The sequence below is a fragment of the Leiobunum rupestre genome, chromosome 10, assembly GCF_980474605.1.
Source record: "Leiobunum rupestre chromosome 10, qqLeiRupe1.1.hap1, whole genome shotgun sequence".
In the NCBI taxonomy this organism is placed as follows: domain Eukaryota; kingdom Metazoa; phylum Arthropoda; class Arachnida; order Opiliones; family Sclerosomatidae; genus Leiobunum; species Leiobunum rupestre.
Window position 1 is genome coordinate 31,417,496 of NC_143393.1, and position 24,805 is coordinate 31,442,300.

At 29.3% G+C, this 24,805-nt stretch overlaps 1 protein-coding gene across 1 annotated transcript in view; it reads right to left on the bottom strand.

Annotated features, from left to right (window-relative positions):
- LOC149925386 (uncharacterized) overlaps nucleotides 1–22,378 on the bottom strand; it is a 34,196-nt gene extending 11,818 nt beyond the window's left edge. Inside the window, exon 1 of the mRNA XM_090160894.1 lies at nucleotides 22,067–22,378. Within this exon, the coding sequence (XP_090017020.1) occupies nucleotides 22,067–22,124 (58 nt within the window). The 5' untranslated portion in view covers nucleotides 22,125–22,378. The remainder of the gene's footprint in view (nucleotides 1–22,066) is intronic.
- Between the last annotated feature and the right edge of the window lie 2,427 nt (nucleotides 22,379–24,805).

Sequence of the window (24,805 nt, forward strand, 5' to 3'; positions counted from 1 at the left end):
TTTAAGTTTCAAGGAAATTTCCACAAACTCGTTACCTTCGTTATACATTAGGAACCTAATATATATTTAATTAAAACAATTGATGTACTTCAGATGAAAAAAATTCTTAATGTTTAAGACATTATTGAAAGAACGATTCTTAATTAAAAACACTTAATCATGAAAAGGAGGAATAACTATGACAGTTGATCGATAAAACCCAATTATACCAGTCGATAATTTTTATTACGAAATAATTATAATTATTTAAAAATCTCTGGGACGAAGAAGTAAAGGATATGGATTTCACTTCAACCGTATAAAGTTAAATAAAATGTTTCTAATTATCTGGAAATTTAATAAGTATTTACAATCCATAAATAAGTGGCATTAAAAATATTTAATTTATTTATTGCGAGAGTATTATCGGTCTTTCTATAATGCCCATTTTATTCACTTGCAACATCAATGTCTTTTCAAAATGAGCTTCTCGGATAGGCTAATAAATCGATGACGTACGAGTAATATTAATCTGGGTTTAGAAGAACGTATAAGCAGTACTCTGAAACCTTTTTATTTGAAAACCAAAAACAAATATTTATTTCGTTTTTATACTTTTTCAAGCTTTTAGATGCAGTTAAGGGGATAATTTACACTAAAATAAGGTAAAATGTAGTAAATATCAAGTTTAATATGATGTCAAAGCAATAGAGCTTAGATGATCAAATTACCGAAAATCTTAACCTTTTTTCCATATTTAGAGCTTGAAAACGTTACATCATATCTATACAACATTTTAATATTTAAATTTATTATATGGTTAAGTGTTTTATATTAAGTAATAATAATAATCAGCTATGCTCATACTCAAGTCACCCCCTAGGCCTAAGTTATCTAGCGACTTTTAACGCCATTAATTCAGGTGGACGGGTTCGACTGCGTAGGATGGTGGTGGCAAGCCCTTCATGCCAAGTGAGCCAACAGCTCAATACACTTACTATTATCGTTACCCTCTACAAACGTTTTTTAAGGGAAAACCGAAGAACTTTAACCAGTGGCGAGTTCACTTGAAAACTCAACGCCAAAGTAAACTTTCCGAGTTTTTCCTCTAGGATCGAACCCGGCTCTTCTTGCCACGAGGCGAAAGCGCTAATCACTCCGTCAGCCCATCGAACGTTCATCCTTAGAAATTGGCTACCAGGGTGACCCCTGAGGAAAGGAAGCCATGTTCCAAATAAAAATTCATTTATTTTCCCGCAAAATGGTTCCTCCGCGTGTTTTTCGTTTGACCACAATATTAACCGAAATACAAAAAGAAAAGTGGATGCTCCAGATGGGTTAATCGCCCGCTCGTGACCAGTAAAACACGCGCCGAAAGATGAACCCTTTTCAATAACTCACGGAGAATTTACTCTTTCACTTTTTCCGAATAAACTGTTTGCGGGACAAAATGCGTAACCTTCGTCGAAAGTCGTTATCGTCTGTACATCCAAACGGTGGCTTTGTCGGTGCCTCTACAAAGTCGTGCCGCCGACAAAGCTGAATACGTCATCAGGAAAAGAAATGTGGCGAAACAATGGAGTTTACGAGGACACGCGAATAATCGAAGTACTTATAAATCATTAGAAATTCAATCTACTGGTACCGGAACATTATTATATTCAAATCTAGTCCAAATTTAGCTGAATACAGCGCTGATGTAATAAATAATTTTTTTTATTATCCGGTAAGGGATTCACTATAAGGAATTTAATATTTATTGAAGGAAGTATAAATTTGGTTTTAGTTAAAAACTTTGATTAATTTTCAATAAATATTACATTTCTTAAATTAAACCACGGAAAAGATTTCAATTAAATGCAGTTAACTTTAAGGAAAGGTTATCTAACTTAAAGGAAAGGTTAAATACCTTAAAGGAAAGGGTATCTAACTTAAAGGAAAGGTTAATTACCTTAAAGGAAAGGTTAATTACCTTAAAGGAAAGGTTAAATACCTTAAAGGAAAGGTTATCTAACTTAAAGGAAAGGTTAATTACCTTAAAGGATAGGTTAAATACCTTAAAGGAAAGGTTATCTAACTTAAAGGAAAGGTTAATTACCTTAAAGGAAAGGTTAAATACCTTAAAGGAAAGGGTATCTAACTTAAAGGAGAGTTTAATTACCTTAAAGGAGAGTTTAATTACCTTAAAGGAGAGTTTAATTACCTTAAAGGAAAGGTTAACTACCTTAAAGGAAAGGTTAACTAATTTTTGTAGCTGCAACTGTAAACTAAAGTGCTTACAAGTTGACCAACAAAAGTTCTTAAGTTTGAACAAGTCCTTAAAGACCTATTTGTATGACCCAAAATTTTCACAAACCATTGTTGACCAACTCGGGTTACAACTTACAAATCGAGTTGCTCCGAGTGAAAGAATTTCCACAAAGTATTTAACACAGAAACGCTTTTGTTTTTAAAAAAATCCGAATTTTTATGACCGATTCTTAGCTACAAATATTTATGAATAATATTGTTGTGTATATCCTTTTAGTTGCATAAACCTAAATGATAATAAATGATGTACCTTTATTAAATTAAATTGTAATATTTTGTATAAGTAGACGTATTTTTTTAAGAATTACGAATGCGCCACTCTTACCAAGATCGTTTACAAAATGACGTAGAATTTTTCAAAGTGTAATTTATACAAAAAATTCAATATATTTTTAAATGATATTTTCGCCGTCATAAATTTGAGATAGTATTTGTATGGATTTATTTTTATAAAATAATTTGTAGTGATTTATTTTATTTATTTATTTTTATAAAATTATTGGTTGGGATTTATTTTATTTATTTATTTTTATAAAATTATTTGTAGGTATTTATTTTATTTTTATAAAATTATTTGTAGGGATTTATTTTATTTTTATAAAATTATTTGTAGGGATTTATTTTATTTTTTTAAAATTATTTGTAGGGATTTATTTTATTTTTATAAAATTATTTGTAGGGATTTATTTTATTTTTATAAAATCATTTGTAGGGATTTATTTTATTTTTATAAAATTATTTGTAGGGATTTATTTTATTTTTATAAAATTATTTGTAGGGATTTATTTTATTTTATAAAATTATTTGTAGGGATTTATTTTATTTTTATAAAATTATTTGTAGGGATTTATTTTATTTTATAAAATTATTTGTAGGGATTTATTTTATTTTTATAAAATTATTTGTAGGGATTTATTTTATTTTTATAAAATTATTGGTAGGGATTTAATTTATTTTTATAAAATTATTTGTAGGGATTTATTTAATTTTTATAAAATTATTTGTAGGGATTTATTTTATTTATTTATTTATTTTTATAAAATTATTTGTAGGGATTTATTTTATTTATTTATTTTTATAAAATTATTGGTAGGGATTTATTTTATTTATTTACTTTTATAAAATTATTTGTAGGGATTTATTTTATTTATTTATTTTTATAAAATTATTGGTAGGGATTTATTTTATTTATTAATTTTTATAAAATTTTTGTAGGGATTTATTTTATTTATTTATTTTTATAAAATTATTTGTAGGGATTTATTTTATTTTTATAAAATTATTTGTAGGGATTTATTTTATTTTTATAAAATCATTTGCAGGGATTTATTTTATTTTATTTAGTTATTTTATAAAATTATTTCAAAATTAAATTTCCCCTTTTTTAATAAATTCCCCGTTGTTAACATTTCCTGAAGGAACAAGTAAGATTTTTATATTAAAATATTCTGAGACCCTTTTTATTTATACATAAATAAATTCGAGAGTGTCGTTATACATTCACCTTAATTTATCAGTCATTTTAAAACAAGAAATATACAGAATGACCGCAAACAAAAAATTGGAACCTTTTTAAATTGCTAATAAGAAAGACCCGTATGAATCTCTTGTCCAAATAACAGAGGATCGCTTGTATCCTTAATAAAATTAGTTTCTAATGTATACAATTGCCACGAATGTAGGTCAACAAAGTCTTAAAAGTTTGGCGATTTTAAAGCTCTTAATCACGAAAACAAACGAACACGGTGTTTTATTACTGGGAACATTCAAAAATTAGCTTGTTTAATTTTTGACCTTTTTTCTAAAAAAAAATCTTCTAGTGCTTTTGCATTTAATTTTATTGATTCTACAAAATTAAGAGCCAACTATTTGAGGCTGAATACTTAACATTTCAGCCGTCGGTTTTAAGTGACTTGTTAATTCAAATGTATTTTTATAAAGAAAAAAGCTGGTTCTTGTACGTAAGAAAAGTACTATTCCGTTCTCGTTTAGTCGAACTCCAGGAAAGTGGTTTCTAACATTTTTATCGCGGTTCAATCTTCAACTTCTGTTAAGATCTACGTTTGATTGAAGCGTTAGAATCGTTTCTTCTATTTGAGAATCCACCCTCGCCTGCAGCGGCCGGAATAAGCGAATGCTTTGACCCTGACTAAAATTCAAATGAAACTCAACAGGATAAGTGTTCAAATTAGGTTATTTGGCTAGAGAGAGACAGAATAAAGAGTTATTTTTAAAATAATGTTTTTAGCTTTTTCCAAGCTTTAGTTTGAAAATCTATACATTCGGATTACCATATTAAGTAACATAATTCAATTCAGTTCAATTTTATTACCTGTTCATACACGTTTTATATAATTTGTACTTAACTAGGGTTTTTACCTCTCCGAGGGGACAAAATCCCCTAGGAGGGGTTATACAATCACCGTGTCTGTCTGTCTGTGTGTCTGTCCGTCTGTCCTGCGAACGCGTTCGCATTATTCGAGCAAAGGTTAATCATTGCGTACGCAATTTCTCGAAATTTCTGCGTTCGCAGTTTCTCGAAGGGTTGGCAAAACCACCGTGTGACGGTGAGCGTTAACGGATACATTTGCGGTTTGGTTTGGATGGTGTTTTTTCGCTCACCGTCGTGACGGTTTGGTGTATTACGTTTTTGTAATGTTAATGCGTAGGTTGTGAATGTTGAGTTCGTGTTATGACGGTTGTGAGTGTTGAGTTTGTCGTGTTTGTGTTTTGATGGTTGTGCATGTTGAGTTCGTGTTATGATGGTTGTGGATGTTGAGTCTGTTGTGTTTGTATGGGCGTTTCCTCTCCAACTTCTTCTAGCTGACTTTGGGACGGCCCGAGTGCTGAGTGTAATGCTACCTCTCAACGTCCAATGGCAGGGTTTCCACCAATTGTTCACGGTATTCGTCTTAGTATCAATTTGCGAATTATTGGCGCCGGCCGGGAATCGAACGCGGGTCTGCCTCGTGCAAGAGATTTACTCTAACCACTCAGCCCCCACGCTTGTTAAGTTACGGTGTTTTTCTAAAAAAACAGCTTTGGTGAATGTCATTTACAAAGTTATAACGTTAGGTACTATAATTTATTCTACATCATTTTAAATATTTATAAATTATATTAATCTTATATTTAATGAAATATTTATAAATTGTATTAAGCTTATATTTAATTAAATATTTATAAATTATATTAATCTTATATTTAATTAAATATTTATAAAATATATTAATATTATATTTAATTAAATATCTGAGTATTTTAATTATTTGACCGTGTTCAGGAATTGAACTCGGGTCGCATAGTTACAATGCAGATATTTTACCGCCGAGCCATTGACTTCCTTTAGCAAAATAAAAAGTAAAGAAACCATTATGATAAGGCGGGTTTTTTACCTTTTAATAACGCTTAGAAAAAGGATAATTATTCAAAACTTCCGCGGAAACTATATCAAAGTAATAATATAGCGCCACCGTGTGGAGAATTATCAATCAAACCGGGTAAAAATATAACCTCTTCAATTTTTCGAACTTTAGTCAAATCTCGACGGGTTAAAAAACACAAAATAAACGTATATAAGGCCGTTGCGGTCAATTTCGAAGATTTAGTGTTTCTTAGTTCTTGGCTGTCAGACGAACTACTACAGGACGGGGTCCTGGTGTCGGTCAAAAGTTATGAGGTAACTTTGCGGTTTTAATTAGTATGTTCGGTCTTCGGTCAAGAAAAGAGTTAAATTGTGTTTCGCGTTTGGAACGTGAGTGAATGGACTTAAGTGTATGAACAGTGCGTGTTTAAGACTGAAAGTGTTAAAGTAATTGTGAACTAACTCAAGTCAGCTGTAAGATAAAATTGATCGTTATTATTTTTTGTATTGGAATAACCTAATTATACCCTAGAAATTATCAACTCAACCTGTGAGGCTTATTAAGTAGATTGTAAGTAATTAGTAGCGAACAGCTCTCAGCTGTTAATTAAGACAGAGTTTATAGTTAGGTACTTTGAATTTAGTTAAAATTACTCAGTATAATTTATGATATTTACTTAAGTGTGTGTTTTGGTTTATTTTTCAATCACGGTGAACTAAGACAAATCTAGTCTTAGACACTTGAGTACCAGTTCTGTAGAATTACGTAGAAGGGATATATATTATTGGGTTATTGATGAAAGTTAAATCTAGAACGTTCCATAGACTGTTCTGAATAAAAATAAACATTTATAATTTTGCATAATTCTGGTTGCCATTTTATTTTGTAATCACTCGCCCACAACATTAAAGTTCTGGCAATCCCGAATCAACTAAATTTTCCAAATAACGGCGACGGGAAATTAGGGAATATTCTTTTAACAAAATTTCGATAAACTATCGTTTAATTAAAATCGGCCAGATTCCGTTAAAATTACAAACTAAAAAATACCCTCTGTAGATATTTTTTCATTAAAATTTGCTTTGTATTATATTCAACTGATAAACTTGTACTGTAAAAAGGGTTTAATTCAATTGTGCATTGTTATAGTACGTCTAACTCACTGCTGTAACTACTTATGATATTCTGAATAAATTAAAATTGGTCGTTTCGTCTCAATTATTTTAATTATAATTAAAATTCTATACCGGGCGGGATAGAACTGGGATAACATTTTTAACAAATAACTCTAAATTGCGGAGATATATCTACGGGGGTCGTGTCGAGAAATTAATACCTCTAGGGACAATTCTTCCGAGGAGAGGTATATTTTGGTTTGCCAACTTGTTAATTGTTACATCAATGATCTTGCCGTTACAATTTTCGGTTGACTTAAATAATTAGGTTTATTGGGTATATATAAAAATCAAATTTAGAAATTTATTAAAAATTGTTTATCACAGTAGTTTCGACCATTTGACCCAGTCAACTAAGCATGCATTTATACAATGTGCAGAAAATAAAATATAATATATATATATTAGGGTGTTTCAAAAAAAATGCAAATATCGAAATATTTTGGTGCACATCGATTTTCTTGTTCATTTTGGTTGGAAAATGACCAACGAAAAATTGTACGTAAATTAATTCATATTTAGGACTACCTCAACGAGCTGAAGTTTTACCATTATAAACAAACCCATTTATAAGCAAAATTCAGTTATGTCACTCAAATACTTTAATTGAATATTTATTACTTATTTAAGTTTACACAGGGTTTATTATAGTAATAAGTACCGGTGCACAATAAAATAATTGGCAGAAATCCCCGTAACTCCAGGTCCTAATTGTTGTTTTTCAGCAGTTATAACCTGGTTTTGTGGGGCTTTCTGCCAAAATTTATCACATATTTCTTTCTCCAGAACACTTGAATTTTTTAAGTGCAAACCCTTTTCTACTACGACCCCTAGCTGGCAAGTTAACTTACAATTGCGTCTTGCACAATTTGGATTTTTTCAATAGTTAGATCACGCGATTCTTATCAAGTAGTATGTTTTGGAGAGTAATGCCTGAGTTATAAATAAAGATATGAAAATAAAAACCACCAATTGGGAACAAATAATCATTTTAAGCAAAATTATGTTTTAAATTTCTTTTTTTAACAATAAATTTTTTCTAGCCCAAAAATCTCCAAAACTCGAGGTTGGATTTGGGCTAAATTAAACATATTGATTGATCATTGGGAACTTCAATGATTGCCGAACTAACAATTATCCCAAAGTTTTTTCACCGTCATTGCAGTATATGACATATTGTCTACCCATACCGAAAAGATGACCGAGATTTGCTGGCGTCATTTGGAGTTAAAGTCAGTCAAATATGGCTGATTTAGTGCGTTCCGAGTTGGTTTTCGTTTTGTATCTTTTTTTCTATATCAGGCACTGCTATCCAAAAAAATAGTGTTGTATGTCGGAAAATTTTCCGCGGAAAATGACCGAGGCTTTTTTCCGGAATATTTGCCGTATTTTTCCATGATTAGTCTAATATATGTTTGCAAATTTAAATAAAGCGGCAATTTCGCCTTATTTTTTTCGAATCTGAAAGTAAAACTAAGCATCTAGTTTAGTTTAAACTGATTAACAATGTAACACTATTAGTGTTTTGTAGTATGTTTACATTAGACATGTTATATCGATAAAAAGTTAAAAACAATAAAAACCCTAAAAAGTAATTTATGTTCCAATTTTTAATTTTCCAATTTGCGGAAAATTTTCCGCATTTTATTTTTCCGGAAAATTAACAACACTACAAAAAATACTACATTTTAAGAATCGTGTGATCTATCTTGCAAAAATCAAAATTGGGCAAGACGCAACACTTGGCCGCTAGGGGTTGCAGTTGAAAAATGTTGGCACTTTAAACCAAATATATTAAATATGTGTTACATGTGCCCTCTGGAGTTTTTGACCAAAAATCGAGAATTTGGAACATAGTGTGTTTTTCCATTGACCATTTAAATCATACGTGTCAAAGTATTGAAAATTATAAGCTATCATTACACTTTGAAATTCTTAGGTAATGATTCACAAAAAATAGCCGTCAACACATGTTTTTCGGCAGATAAGTTTGTTGAAAATTGAAAACCATTCGGGAGTAAATAACATATCTTTTGGCCATATAATGATGAAATATATATGAAATATAAAATGGACTAATATAGTTTCGTTTTTGAAGATAATTATTATTTAACTTGAGACCTAAACGTGGTTTCACTTGTATTTATCAAATTAAATTAAAATGATGAAATTCCTATTAGGAAACTATCCTTAACCGACATCGTTTAAGTGCTACTTTTTAATCATTTATTCATGAACGAAAATGTTTAATTTTGAAAAATAAAATTGCGGGTACAGTTTCTAATGACTATCTTAAATATTACATCTTAGCTTTAAAAAATCTTCGACGTTAGAGAAAATATATTAAGCAAATCAGGTGATTGTCCATGGATAATCGGTTCACCGTAGATAATTGAATAAATTCGAATTAATTATTTAGAAAAATAATTTCTCTATACCGCGAAATTACTCCGAATAATTTCTACATTTATATAATGAAGCGAGTGGATTTCGGGGCCTTAAGTGAAATATTTTAAAATGAAGTAAGTTTATTACGTTTTGAAAACATAATTTTTGATGATTACCTTGTCTAGCATGGTAATCAATTATCCAAACGGTTACCAAATAGAAATAAAGGCTGCTATTTGCATAATAGAAGTTAATGACCATCGACCAAAAGCCGCTATTATGAAAAAGAGCTTACAATTACAGCCAGGACAGTTGAGTTCATACTTTAAGCACGTCCTCGAAAACGGGTCCGAAGACCGTGAAGGGAAAACAGTCTACGCTGAGTAAGACTGACGCCTGCAAACCTACACGTTCTCCTATAAGTTTCCTAACGCGGCCTTCTAACATTTATAAACTGCCATATGATTTCGATTATAGACTTCGTTTCGGGTCAAAGAGTGGAACCTAGGAGCAACAAACAAAGCACCCCATCACACAAGGAGAACGCATTCCGTCAAAAGTCGTGCATTTTCTTGTGTACAATTTTCATTGGTTAGACGCTTTAGCGCCGGCTGCCGTCGGAAGGGGAAAATTCGGAAATTGTCTTCCCCCCGCCCGTAAAATGTTCAGCGTAAAACGGTAAAAGCTCGTCCAATGAAATTTGTACACAACACTGCGTTAGCGTGTTTAAAGGCTAGCTGCGATCTCCTTGTGTTTGACGCTCCTAGGTGGAAGGCATCATTACCACCATTCTCTACGTGACACAATGTCCACTTTTGGGAAACGTCAATCGCTAAATCAATTGGAGGTCAAACCTTTTGTTTACCCAGTTGGTTAGGGAGACGTAGACTGAAAGCCTGTTCTTGTGCCAGATATTTTAAATTTTTTAGTTTCGTTGGTTAATTTATTATACTTAGCTTTCTCTCCATGCAGTGAGGTTTTAGTTTATCCTAGAGGTTTCTGTTAGAGTGTTTTCTACCTTTTAGGTTTAACCAGATTTGAAATACATAGATCTTTTACACTCATTTATCGGTTCAAGTTTTAAACAAAACATTGTATACAGCGTAATAAAGATCGCTGAAATAGCTTTTATTACTTTATGAAATTTAAAATGACCTTAGCTTGAAATAGTATATATTTTCCTGTTTCATTAGTGTTTTTTTCTCTTCTATTATTATTAGTTTTTTTACATTGTTTATAATTTACTCTATTTACGTTTTACAACGGGCATTTGTTATCTTAATATGTTATATTATTTTTCATTGTTATTTTTCTTTTGGTTGTTCCGTTTTAATATTTAATTTAATATTCTTCCTGTACTGTTTATTTCTCTGAGCATGTATTGTTACCCACCGAACGAGAAGCAACGGCTTACAAGTCAGACATGACTCAGCCCTACGGCAATTGTAATATCAGAAATGAAATACTTAATAAAATTGAACTTGAACTTGAACTTATCTAATTGATTAATTAATTATTTACCGGCAAAAAACACCTTCTTTCGATTTAAAAAATACCAAATTAAAGAAGTTTCCACTTTACAAACGACCTTGATTGCAGTATTGCCAGTAAATGTTGCTTTTTTCAAAATGGTGGATTGATGGCTAGTCTATGCTCAACAACCTTTTCGGTACACTTCTATAAAACATCCGTTAAAATTCCCTTGGAAAAATTAAATATAAATTTAATTCTTAAATAACCTCAGAACAGTTAAAAGGAATATATATTTTAGACCAAAACTACTTTCCTGGTTACTATAGGAATTAAAAATTACATTCAATTTCCTGACCATGTTTTCACCGCCCTCTCTAGGTAAAACGCACGATTTGTTTTATAAATAAATCTTTATATATAAGGCACGTTAAACATAACGGAAATCCGGTTTCGTGATGTGATGGTTTGACCGGCACTTGATTCTCAAAGTACATTATTTTCGAGACACCGCCGAGATTAAAAGGAAAGAAATTAAAACGCCCCTTTGGGAAAGCTTTATATGGAAGTTTACAAACATCGCTTTATTGTTGATAGTGTTTTGCCAAAGATACTTTCAGGTTACGGTGTGGTATTCCGGGTCACATCGTCAAATCATTCTCGCTGAAGTACCCATGATTATTCCGGAAATCACCAAAATATAAAGAACATTTAGAAATGTTGAACCCGGCGAATATGTTATTTCAAACAGTGCAAAATATAAAAAGGTTAAAAATGTATTGTTGATTTTAAAATTAGTTAAAAATGCTTAAATAAATATTTTGGCACGACAACGAATATCTTGCGATAAATTCACGAAATTTTCAAAAATTATTTTAAAACAATTAAATATTTCGGGTCAATTTTAAAACATTTAAAAAAAACGTCATACCCATACCAACCAGTAAGTACCTTAATTATAAAACATATCACGTATTTATCACAACTGTAGCTAAGGATATAGATTTTATGTTATTAAGTTCCTAAATTTTTTACTAGCCCATAACTCATCCAAAACATTCCACAGTGATTTAAGTTTTTATCACCACCAAACCTGTTCCGCAATTTTGGTAAAAATCGGTAATTTTGAATTGGTATACGTCCTACTTTATATAAGTTATTTTTTACTTTAGATCACAAATCAGCATTTTTGGCAATCGCGTTGTCATGATTTTTGTTCGGTATATCACACAATTGGTTAATAAAAAATTGGTTCATCTTATCCAACCGTACATTTCGGGAAAGACACTTATTGTTGTTGTGGTCATTTTGATACAATTGGAAGAATAAAAATAATGGTTTTAGCTGTTGATATTTATTTACACGCCAATTACCCAACGTACAATTAGAAATACAACCCTACTCGAGTCTGTAGATTTGAGGCTGCATTTAGTGACATTTTTTTACACGTTAATTACCCATAGAACAAACAGAAATATAAACATAATCGTATAGATATACACATGTTTTTACGGCTGCATTTAGTGACTATCGTAACTTTATATTATAATATTATATTATATTATATTATATTATATTATATTATATTATTTTATATTATATATTAATTTTAGATATGATGTAAGATATTTGATACCAAAGAAAAATGAACTTCAGTGTTTTAATCATCTAAAAATACTTTGTACAACAAAAGGCGTTATCCCAAAATTTTTCAAGGTTTCTTGACACAATTATTTCTGAAACCTTTTACATAAGAGAATAAGACTTTTACATTCGTTTTATTTGACGCCCATACAGCACACTAACACGACGCGGGAATTTTTATAATTAAAATTCATTAAACACAATGTTCGTAGGACTAATGACAATGGGTGCCTCTACTTATTTTAAGTCAAATTTCGGTTACGTCTCATTACAATATAATGAAAAATTCCCATGAAGCGAGAGCGAAGACCTTGTGGAAGACTACGTACAAATGAAGGGCTGAAGGTCACCCGTTTATCTTTACGTAGAACATAATTACCCGGACTTCAATTTTCACAAAAAAGTATTCACAACCCTTTCATCATTTTTCGAAAGAAAAAAAAACAGATTTCTATCTAAGTTTCTACCCATTTTAAATTTTAAACATTTTAATTTTACTCGTAATTTTTTTTATAGTTTAAAGTATTATTTATTTCTATCTAGGCAAAGAGTTTCTACAAAAAATATAACTTTTATGAGCATAATTCAAACTCCTGTAAATTCTAGCAAAATGTTCGCTAGACCTTGGAATTTTCTAGGATTTGAGAATTTTAAAAGTTGATGTCTTGTTTCCCAACCTTAACCACCCTCGTTAATGTTTTCGCGTTCCTTATTCGTTTTGAATGTATCTTTTTTAAATTGTTTAAGAATAACCTCGCAATTTACGAACTTTTCAATCAAACTCAGGTTAAATCCGATAGAAAATTAATAGTTTTATTATAAAATATAAATAGGAAATAATATTTTTAACTTCTCTGTAAATATAATAAGGTTTTGAAGGTCAATTTTGATGTATCCACAAAACGTGAAGTGGTACGATTTATGGCTAATACTAAAGGAGGATTCACACTATACCACTTAATTGGGCCACTTAATTGTCTACAACTAATTGTAAACAAGAAAATTGTATAGTGTGAACAGAAAAATTGTAGCATTGGTTACAATTTTTTCTGTTCACACTATACAATTTTCTTGTTTACAATTAGTTGGATACAATTAAGTGGTCCAATTAAGTGGTATAGTGTGAATCCTCCTTTACTCTAAACTGTTCGTCAATAGGTCTTTCCATAAATTAGCTACGACTGCCCAACTTGTTCTTGAAATTGTGCAGTCAAACTTATGGACGAATTCATCTGCTCTCTTCAGTAGGAGAGTTGGGGGAGCATGGTAGAAGTGAGATAAAAACAGTAAACAAGAAGGCCACGTTAATTTATAGAAAGGCCTATTAGCAACCGCGGAAAAAGCGACTCTTTCGACACCTATATATCGTAACCAAGAATTACAAAGACCTCACCCAAAAAATTAATAAAAATGCTCAAACCCTCTCAATTGTAATTGTACTGGCATAAACCTTAAAATTATTATATTTCATTTGAACTTTAACACATTTCATAGTTCATAGACTGCTAGATTTTCGTCTGCTAAACAGGTGGTAAATCACAAAGTGTCTGCTTAGCAGACGAAAATTCCGTAGCTAATGAGCTAATATTATTTATTATATTTATATTATTTGTTATATTTGTATTATTTATTACATGTTATATTTATGTTATTTATAATATGTTATATTTATGTTATTTATAATATGTTGTTTATAATATGTTATTTATAATATGTTGTTTATAATATGTTATATTTATGTTATTTATAATATGTTATATTTATGTTATTTATAATATGGTATATTTATGTTATTTATAATATGGTATATTTATGTTATTTATATTATGTTATATTTATGTTATTTATAATATGTTATATTTGTGTTATTTATAATATGTTATATTTATGTTTTTTATAATGTTATATTTGTGTTATTTATAATATGTTATATTTATGTTTTTTATAATGTTATATTTATGTTATTTATAATATGATATATTTACGTTATTTATGATGTTATATTTATGTTATTTATAATGTTATATTTATGTTATTTATAATGTTATATTTATGTTATTTATAATATGATATATTTATGTTATTTATAATATGATATATTTATGTTATTTATAATACGATATATTTATGTTATTTATAATATGTTATATTTATGTTATTTATAATGTTATATTTATATTATTTATAATATGATATATTTATGTTATTTATAATATGATATATTTATGTTATTTATAATACGATATATTTATGTTATTTATAATATGTTATATTTATGTTATTTATAATATGTTATATTTATATTATTTATTATTTATTATATTTTTTTTTATTATATTTATATTATTTATTATATTTATATTATTTATTATATTTATATTATTTATTATATTTATATTATTTATTATATTTATATTATTTATTATTTATTATATTTATATTATTTATTATATTTATATTATTTATTATTTATTATTTATTATATTTATATTATTTATTATATTTAAATTTACCGCGTTTTTTTATTTGTGAACGTTCCACTAACAATTTTAAGTAAGGTTATTGTTGCCTACGTTACTATAAAGGACAGTGCACGTGAAATGTCTATTTATTTCCGACATTTAGTTCGCCGATTCCGGCTACTAGGTTCTCTGGTATCTGGACCACGTTGCCTAGCCAACGGAAAGGTTTCAAGACCCATAAAAAATATGACGTTACAAATTCTTGCGTTATAACAAATTTGGGATGTAATTAACGGAATTTTCCTTGCTTTCGCGGAATATTTTTAATTAAAACCCCACCTTGAAAAAGTGCGTAACGATCTTCGTGAAAAGCTAATTAAGTCTAGATCGGAGCGCCATCTCTCGTGAATCAGAAGTTAAAATATAACCCTTCAATCGGAAGGCGTACACTCGTCTTGATAATACCGTAGACAACGGTTTGTTTAAGGGGGAATACTGCAGTGCATGGCCATTGTTTAGTTTCGCGCTATTTCAAGCTGAACACTTTTAATTTTGTATTTTAACTTATAAAATTAATATTTAAGTGTAGAACAGCTTCTTGTTTAGTGACTAAAATAATTTTGACAATTTAAAATTTAAAAGTGATTAAGTTATTACGTTTTAATTTCGACCCCCGGAGCTAAACAAGTTGGGCAAGAGCCCAAACTACCCTTTAGTTAGGACCTCGTATCTCGTTAACTATTAATATTATAATTATCAAAATTATTTTAAGCACTAGAGCAAGGCTCAGCCTAATAAGAAAAATATAATTCAATTATGTAATTGTTAAAACAGAAACGTTGAGCTTGAACTAAAAAAAGGTTTTTACTGTATTCTTCCCCCTTAAACAAAATGAATCCGTGACCAACATAAATATTTTTTCCTTTACGAATAAATCACAAGTCATATCAACTTTCTAATCAGATTTAAAATGAAATATCCATTCATTTCATTCTCGAATCGTTACAATAGAAATTGAATTATCAACCGTTTCCCGAGCTTAATACGTTCTGACATAAAAGTTTACACTCGCGCGAACCATTTGACAAATTGGTTGAGAAATATATTTATAAAATAGGGGGACCACCCCGAGTCGCGAGAAAAAAGTATACGTGAAAGAAACCCCTTCCAAATTTGCTTTCTTAATCTAAATTTATACACGCCCTTGCAAAACGTGCTGACTCGTACAACACGCGCGCGCCTTAGCCAAATACAAAAGGGGGAAAATGAGAAATCTTTCGGGTTTTTTCTCAGGTTCACGTTCAAGGGGAAAACAAGAGTCCACTAGCTGCTATTAGGGTATCATTGAACCTTTAGAGACGGTATCACCCCTTGGCTTCAAATACAAAACAATCTGCCTTTGGCTTTTGTTAGCCGTAAATTCTCTGCAGGGTTTCACGAAAACTACGTAATTTAAACGGCCTACGGCTATTTCAAAAAAAAATATTTGAAATAAAATGTGTAGTTTACTCCCATTTCACGCGTTTGCCCACGGGATATTTATATCGCTAGAATTAGATTTCATATTTTATTTCACCAAAACGTCGCTAAGTCTATAATTGTTAAATTAATATTTAATTTATTGAAACATGTTTTAGCTTTACCCATAGATCAATAATTTAATTAACCGATTATACCGATTTTTCGGATACTAACCAATAAATCAGTTAGTAACTAATTCATTGCAAACCAATAAATCAGTTAGTAACTAATTCATTACAAACTACTAAATCGGTAAGTAACTAATTCCTTACAAACCAATAAATCAGAAAGTAACTAATTCCTTACAAACCAATAAATCAGTTAGTATCTAATTCATTACAAACCAATAAATCAGTTAGTATCTAATTCATTACAAACCAATAAATCAGTTAGTATCTAATTCATTACAAACCAATAAATCAGTTAGTATCTAATTCATTACAAACCAATAAATCAGTAAGAAACTAATTCGTTACAAACCAATAAATCAGTAAGTAACTAATTCATTACAAACCAATAAATCAGTAAGTAACTAATACATTACAAACCAATAAATCAGTTAGTAACTAATTCATAACAAACCAATAAATCAGTAAGTAACTAATTCATTACAAACCAACAAATCAATTAGTATCTAATTCATTACAAACCAATAAATCAGTAAGTAACTAATTAATTACAAACCAATAAATCAGTAGCTAACTAATTCATTACAAACCAATAAATCAGTAAGTAACTAATTAATTACAAACCAATAAATCAGTAGCTAACTAATTCATTACAAACCAATAAATCAGTAAGTAACTAATTCATTACAAACCAATAAATCAGTTAGTAACTAATTCATAACAAACCAATAAATCAGTTAGTAACTAATTCATTACAAACTAATAAATCAGTTAGTAACTAATTCATTACAAACTAATAAATCAGTTAGTAACTAATTCATTGCAAACTAATAAATCAGTTAGTAACTAATTCATTGCAAACTAATAAATCAGTTAGTAACTAATTCATTGCAAACTAATAAATCAGTTAGTAACTAATTCATTGCAAACTAATAAATCAGTTAGTAACTAATTCATTACAAACTAATAAATCAGTTAGTAACTAATTCATTACAAACTAATAAATCAGTTAGTAACTAATTCATTACAAACTAATAAATCAGTTAGTAACTAATTCATTACAAACTAATAAATCAGTTAGTAACCAATTAGTCAATTACTAACCAATAAATCAGTTATCTTTTTTGCTAGGCTAATACCCAAGGCACCACCTTAGGCCTATGTCACTTTTAAAGCCATTAATTCAGGCGGCCGGGTAACAATGCGTAGGTGTGTGGTGGAAAGCCCTGCATGCCACGCGAGTCAACAGCTCCCTAAACTAACTATTACCTTTAACCTCAACAAGTTTTTATGGAAGGGGAAACCGAAGAGCTCGGGGGACAAACCCTTAACCAAAAAATGATTAAGTAACCTATAAGTCAATTACTAACCAATAAATCAGTTAGTAACTGATAAGGCCGTAGCCGATAGATCAGTTACTAGTCGATAAGTCAGCAACTGATAAGTTAGTATTTTGCCTAATTATTTCCGTATTTTTATTTTTTTCAATTTTTATAACAAATGCAGAAATAACGCAAGCTGAGTAAAAATTTATAAACAAGATTTTTACCAAAAACCATATTGTGTAACAATTTTGAGGTTATAAAATAAAATTAAAATAAAATTTCAGAAATATAATTACCCAATTAAATAAAGTCATTGTTTCCTAATTTAAAAAATAACCACAACTGGAAATTTCATATTTTACCGGATATTTTTTAATTTAAATAGTAACTTAGTGATATAAATCTAAAAAAAATGATAGATTCGATATTAAAAGTATCTTTAAAACGGATATCAAACTAAAAAGTTAAATAAAATTTTCAATATTATCGTTATTGTCGATTAAATCTTGGATTAATCCGTGCAGATAATGCAAACAAAATTATCTCGAATACGCTTAGTATTATGGTAATTTTGTTATAATAGGAACAAAGTGATACGCAGAAATACTCAAAAGAAAGAAAAACAAGGCAAAAGATTTGGGTAAAATATTCGCGAAAATCTTCCACATATTTCCCACAAATCTCGCCACATTTATTTCGGGAACGGATAAGACGGATAAATGTGTTCGTCTTCGGGGCAAGTGAGCTGGATTATCTTAGAGAAATATTTATAAAAATGATCTCTTTCGGCGAGGGAACAAATTAAGTCTCTCTAAGGGTCATTAGACTGTGTAATCAAAAGGAGACAAGAAATCGAAACTACAATTATATATAGCGAAGCAGGGGTAAAAGAACCGTTCGACATTCTTAGGATTTTTGTCGACAAAATGAGATATTAAATCAAAGACGCCGATGGTACTTTGGATTACCTTTTGAATTATTCAAAATCAACTAGAAAGTTTGGCAATCTGAGTTCTGACACTCGCGAACCAGTCGATACAACAACTGGCAAAATAGCCATCTCATTATAAGGGAAAGAAATCGGGGAAACACGTCCAGATCGCCCGGAGCCAAGTGCACGGAAAAGAAGTCGTTTAGGGATAACTACCGTTTTTCCACGAAAATTATACGATAAAAAGTTTTCTTTTTATGATATAGGTCTATAAGTCAAATGCTAGATCGTAATATAAATACTGGTATTCTTTTCCGCGGTTAAAAATTCTACTTTACCAAGTTATAAATAAACCAATTTAGATTATTTCTAATAAAGCTATTAAGTTTTCGATTTTTTGTTTACCATTCTAAATTTGCGTCAAATAATTGGGTCGTGATGAGTGTTTTCCGAACGGAAGTGTCTTAAGCAGTCGGTTCCGTCGCGAGGTACCTCTCTCGAACACACCTTGAACCAGAATTATTGATTTATTTGGTTTAAGAGGCGGATGCGTAGGCCGATTCTCATTAAAGCCCGAGACATGGCCGGACCGAAAAAGGGGGTTACAATTAGCATCGCGCCATTGCAAAAGCCATAGCCCCACGAGGGACGGATTGAAAATTCACAGTTTGTGCCAAATTCACCTTTTTTTTCTTCAAGAAAATAATACCGTTCTCTTTTTACTTGATATCGACCGCTTTTTGTCAAATATTAAGTTCGGTTTTTGCTCTATTTCTGGGCTCTTTTTAATTAATAGATTAATTTACTATTATAAATGATATATATTATATTCATATATCTTATACATTATATTAATATATTTTATACATTATATTAATATATTTTATACATTATATTAATATATTATATACATTATATTAATATATTATATACATTATATTAATATATTATATACATTATATTAATATATTATATACATTATATTAATATATTTTGTACATTAGACTAATATATTTTGTACATTAGACTAATATATTTTATACATTATATTAATATATTAATATATTAATATACGTTATAGTATACTAATATATTTTATACGTTATAGTTTACTAATATATTTTATACATTACATTAATATATTTTATACATTACAATAATATATTTTATACATTACATTAATATATTTTATACATTACATTAATATATTTTATACATTACAATAATATATTTTATACATTACATTAATATATTTTATACATTATATTAATATAGTTTATATTATATATATATTAATTATGAAGAATTATTTAGCTTAGTTTTTAGGGTTTCAAACTGAGAACTAAGATTTCAACCAAATTATTTCTTGAGTATGATACCTTGTTACGTATCTGCAATTATGTAAATGAAGAAGTGTCTTTTCTACCTCCAGTAAATTCCGGGATACTTGACTTCCAAACGCGTGTATTTTTTTAATATCTGTAAGTAATTGCTATTGAAGTTTTCCCCATTATTGGTGGGATTGTTTGACCTTTTTTTAACGAATATAATATTTCAGAAATTTTAATCTTATAAACAAACCATTATAATAAATTTGATCAAATTGCATCTCAAAAGGAGAATTACCGTAAACAAATAAGTCTAGTGATATTTGAGTATTATTATTCGACTTTGAGTCTATACATTCCTGACATGATAAACGTCGAAATTATTTGAGGTTTTCATATAGAAAACTAAATTATTATTATTATTCATAATTTATTATCATTTAATTTATATATACCAAATATTATTTATTTTAACCAAATACTTATAACCAGAAGTACATAATATAACTGGAGAAGTAGGCTTTAAAAATGAAACGATTTGATTTCCCCCAACTTCAGAAGCATACGCCAAAATACGGCTAAGCATTTACCGCGTGTCTTTTACGTAAAAAAGCTAAAATTACCCCGCGTATGGATATTTAGTTATTCATAAACCATTTTATACCCATATAACACTATTTTTATTCAGAAACGTTATTTGAACGTTTCAAACGAATAATATTATTTTAAAGAAATATTTTTTATACTTCTGATGTGAGGAATTCCACCATATCGAATCGTTCCGTATTCAATGGCATTTTTCTTAAATAAATACGATTCTGGCGTCCATACTTTTAAAACCTGAATTTATATTGTTAGAGAAAAATACGATGTTTATCCTGTCCCATAAAACGTCCCAAACCCGAGCTTGAAATCCGAAAATAAAATATTTTGTAAGTCAAATATAAAGGAGCGGCTGGTATAATGCTCGTAGAACAAAACCACAATCGGCGAACTTACAATGGATACTCGAGAAGGTAAATAACGCTAGGTTTTAAAATATTTGTCCCAATTATTAAGGAGCTATCTGCGGGAGTGCCCCGCGATAAAAGTCCCCGATAGTTTCCCCGTATTTTAAGGGATGCTTTGGGAAAAAAAATAATATAATTCCTAAACGAAAAATGATGTTTTTCGTTTCAGTGGTATATACATAGTGAGGCCACGATTTATAGTTAAGGATAAATTCAAATTTCAAGGCTTTAAAATGTACGAAATAGGATTTCGGACTGCACTAAAGCGGAAACGGTCAATAAAAGGATTTTGAAATGACTAGTTTATTCTTCAAAGTGATCTGTTGATAATGTAAGTTTATCAAACCTTTCTTGAGTATTACTTAATTAATTAATAACTATTGTAAAATTATTTGAAACATTATTTGGTCTGACAAAATTTCAGATTAATCTAATCAAATGTTCACAATTGATCATTTTCTAGATTAATCATATGTTACAATTGATCATTTTATAAATTAATCATATATTCACAATTGGTCATTTTATAAATTAATAATATGTTACAATTGATCGTCTGATCAAATTTTAATTTAATCATGTGATCAAATTTTAATTAAATCATCTGATCAAATTTTAATTAAATCATCTGATCAAATTTTAATTTAATCATCTGATCAAATTTTGATTCAATCATCTGATCAAATTTTGATTCAATCATATGACCAATTTCATAATATTTATTTGAATAAAAATTTAATATTTAATAATACTTTAATTTAATTATTAGTTCACATTTTATCGTATTTTTTATTTTTCAAATGTTCACATTTGATAATATTTATTTTAATCATTTGTTCATATTTGGTCATATTTTAATTATTATACTTTAATTTAAAGTAATAATATAAAATTTTAAAATAATAATTTAGAACCAAAATTTATATTTAATAGTTTATAATTTAAATTATCCAGACAAAATACCTTGGATAATAATAGAACGCGACTAACTTCCAAAATAATAAAAATAATATCATAAAATGAAACTCACCAAGTACGTAAACCGAAACAAAAACAGTCAAAAAAGCGTAATATTTCGTGTTACACATGACGAACGGCACTCTTTAAGAAAATGGACTTTTTGGGCAAACCTATGACCGGCGCGCGACACTGGACTTAAATGGTCAAACTAGTCTCTGTTCAACTGAAAAGTGACTGCCAGAAAAGTTCCGAAAGCAGCAAAAATAGCGACAAAATGAAATGTTTTGTTTCATATAAATCGCGCAGGAAATTTTTGATCGTCGTTCTTGAGCGAAGAGAACGAGACAAATAAAAAATAACGCAGGCTCGATTGATGGGGAATAGAATTAAAAACAAGAAGGAACCTTTATTGATGTTAGCCGAATACTTTCTGTTTCCTCGGGGGCCGGTCCGGTCAAGTTATATATCTCGTTCGACGATTAACCGCCCTACTTCCTTGATTCACTTTATTCTCAGATCTGCGAGAGACTTTTTAGCCAGAGACGACAAAAAAAACGTTTTTAAAAGTCTAACGAAAAGTTCAGAGCGATATCCTAGCCTTTCCCTCTCGGTTGGCTTGTTTTTTCCCGCCTCCAGGTAGCGCTAGTTTGAACTCTTAAGCACACACGTCGTTAACTCGGAAAAAATATAATGGTTTTATACGTCTTAACAAATAAAAAGACCGTGAATTTCGAAGCGTCAATAAAAACTTGACACTTTAAATCAATAAGCGAAGATTTGGCAACGATGTAACGTAATTTGTTCTGGATTTAAAAACAAATTATAAAACAAAATTACAATTTTTTTATTGTTAGTAAATGGTTTTATAATCCATATTGATTAACAGACAGGTTCAAATCAAATCAAATCAAATAATTTTATTCGAATTTCTTACATATTTTTGCAGTAAGAGGGCCAAGTCAGCATGTGACTTATAGTCCTACTTTGAAGTTAAAATGCAAAGTTAGATTGAACGAAATTTGGCAACTGTTAATTAGTCTTTCAATTACATAAATAACGTTACACAAATTTTGCTATTTAAAGTAGACCATACTAAGTTAGTAGGTGGGCTTAAAAATTAATCTAGTAAATAAAATTAAAAAATAATTTAAGTTTAATATAGTAAATGTCAATATACCCTCAATTTTGATTTAAATGTCGAATATTTTCAAACATTTTTTAGATTTGTAAAATTCGTACAAAAATTTAAAGCAATATTTTGAGTATCATAGAAATTTTTCTAAATTATCTGAATATTTAGTGCAAATTTCCATAGCAAATGTTCAGAATATTGTGGAGGTTAATTGTAAAGTTCTAGAAATAATCCTGAGATAAATTTAAAAAAAATAGAAGTATTCTGGACTTTCATAGAAAATGTTCAAAATATTCTGGAGATTAATTGCAAATTTTCAGAAATATTCTGGAGATTAAGTGCAAATTTTCAGAAATATTCTGGAGATTAATTGCAAATTTTTGAAAATTATTTTGAAGTTGCATAGAAAAGTTTCATGAACTCTTCTGGAGTTCCATAGCAAATTTTCAAAATCTTTCAATTTAAATTTTCATACCACATTTATTTTTAAAATAAATTTTTATATAAAATTTTCAAAAGATTTAAATTTTCATACAAAATATTGAAAATAATTAAATTTGCTTAAAAAGTTTAAAAATATTTAATTTTCCAAATAATTTCAGTTGAATTATGAATTTTTTAAAAATATTTAAATTTTCCTATTTTATTTTAAACATAAATTAATTTTTACACTAATTTTTAAAAATACTTCAATTTTTATACTAAATTTTAAAAATACTTCAATTTTTATACTAAATTTTAAAAATACTTCAATTTTTGTACTAAATTTTAAAAATATTTCGAAATTTATAGAAACTTTTCGAAAAATATAGAACTTCATACTTGAGTTTTGGAAACACATTTCGAATTTATCGCATTAATTTTAAAAAGGGCATTTATTATAAAAAGAAATATGAATAGAAAAAGTGCTGGAAAGGAGAAAATAAATACGAATAAACATAATTTATTATGATCTATATTTATGAACTTCCATAATTACAGGACGTAAAAGAAATACAGAACGATACAACTGCCCCGAAACTTAATTAAGCGTATTTAAATTTGAAGGAAAAACGGAACGGGACAAAATAAGTGAAATAACGTTCGATTTGCGCATAAAATTCGTGTCCATCTGGGAAGAAATTGGGAATCAGAAAAAGAGTGTTTTTACATAGTTAATTGCTTTGGGACGCTGTTGAGGAAATTTCTAATTCGATTCCCCCGTCGGAGCACGTTCATTATTCGCCACTTTCCCGCGTGCGGCCGAGCGTGGCGCCGGCGGCCACCAATTAGCGAATGCTCTATCAGCTCCCAGAACTGTTTCACTTTCCTTTTCCATAATTGATAACGCGGGAAAACACGACGAATTTTGAAGTCTCTTGAAACTTTCGATTTAAAATTTCGATTTAATAGCGATAAATTAATTCGAGTAATTGAATACTTATTGACGATTTTAGGAGAGATTATTAAACCGCCTTTACAACTAGTGGGAGAAAGTGTAGTGGTGTAGACGTAGCTTTATTGTCTACAATCTACGCTTCTACTCATTTAAAGGCGGGGCTGTAATCGTTGCTGATTTTATCTATTTCACTTTCCCCAAATTTTGCAACCTCCTCGGGTATTATGCCAATAGGTTCGTCAACCCGTGAGGTCATCTAAGCTAAGGGGTCACTCACAATGGACTCAACCAGGATGGAT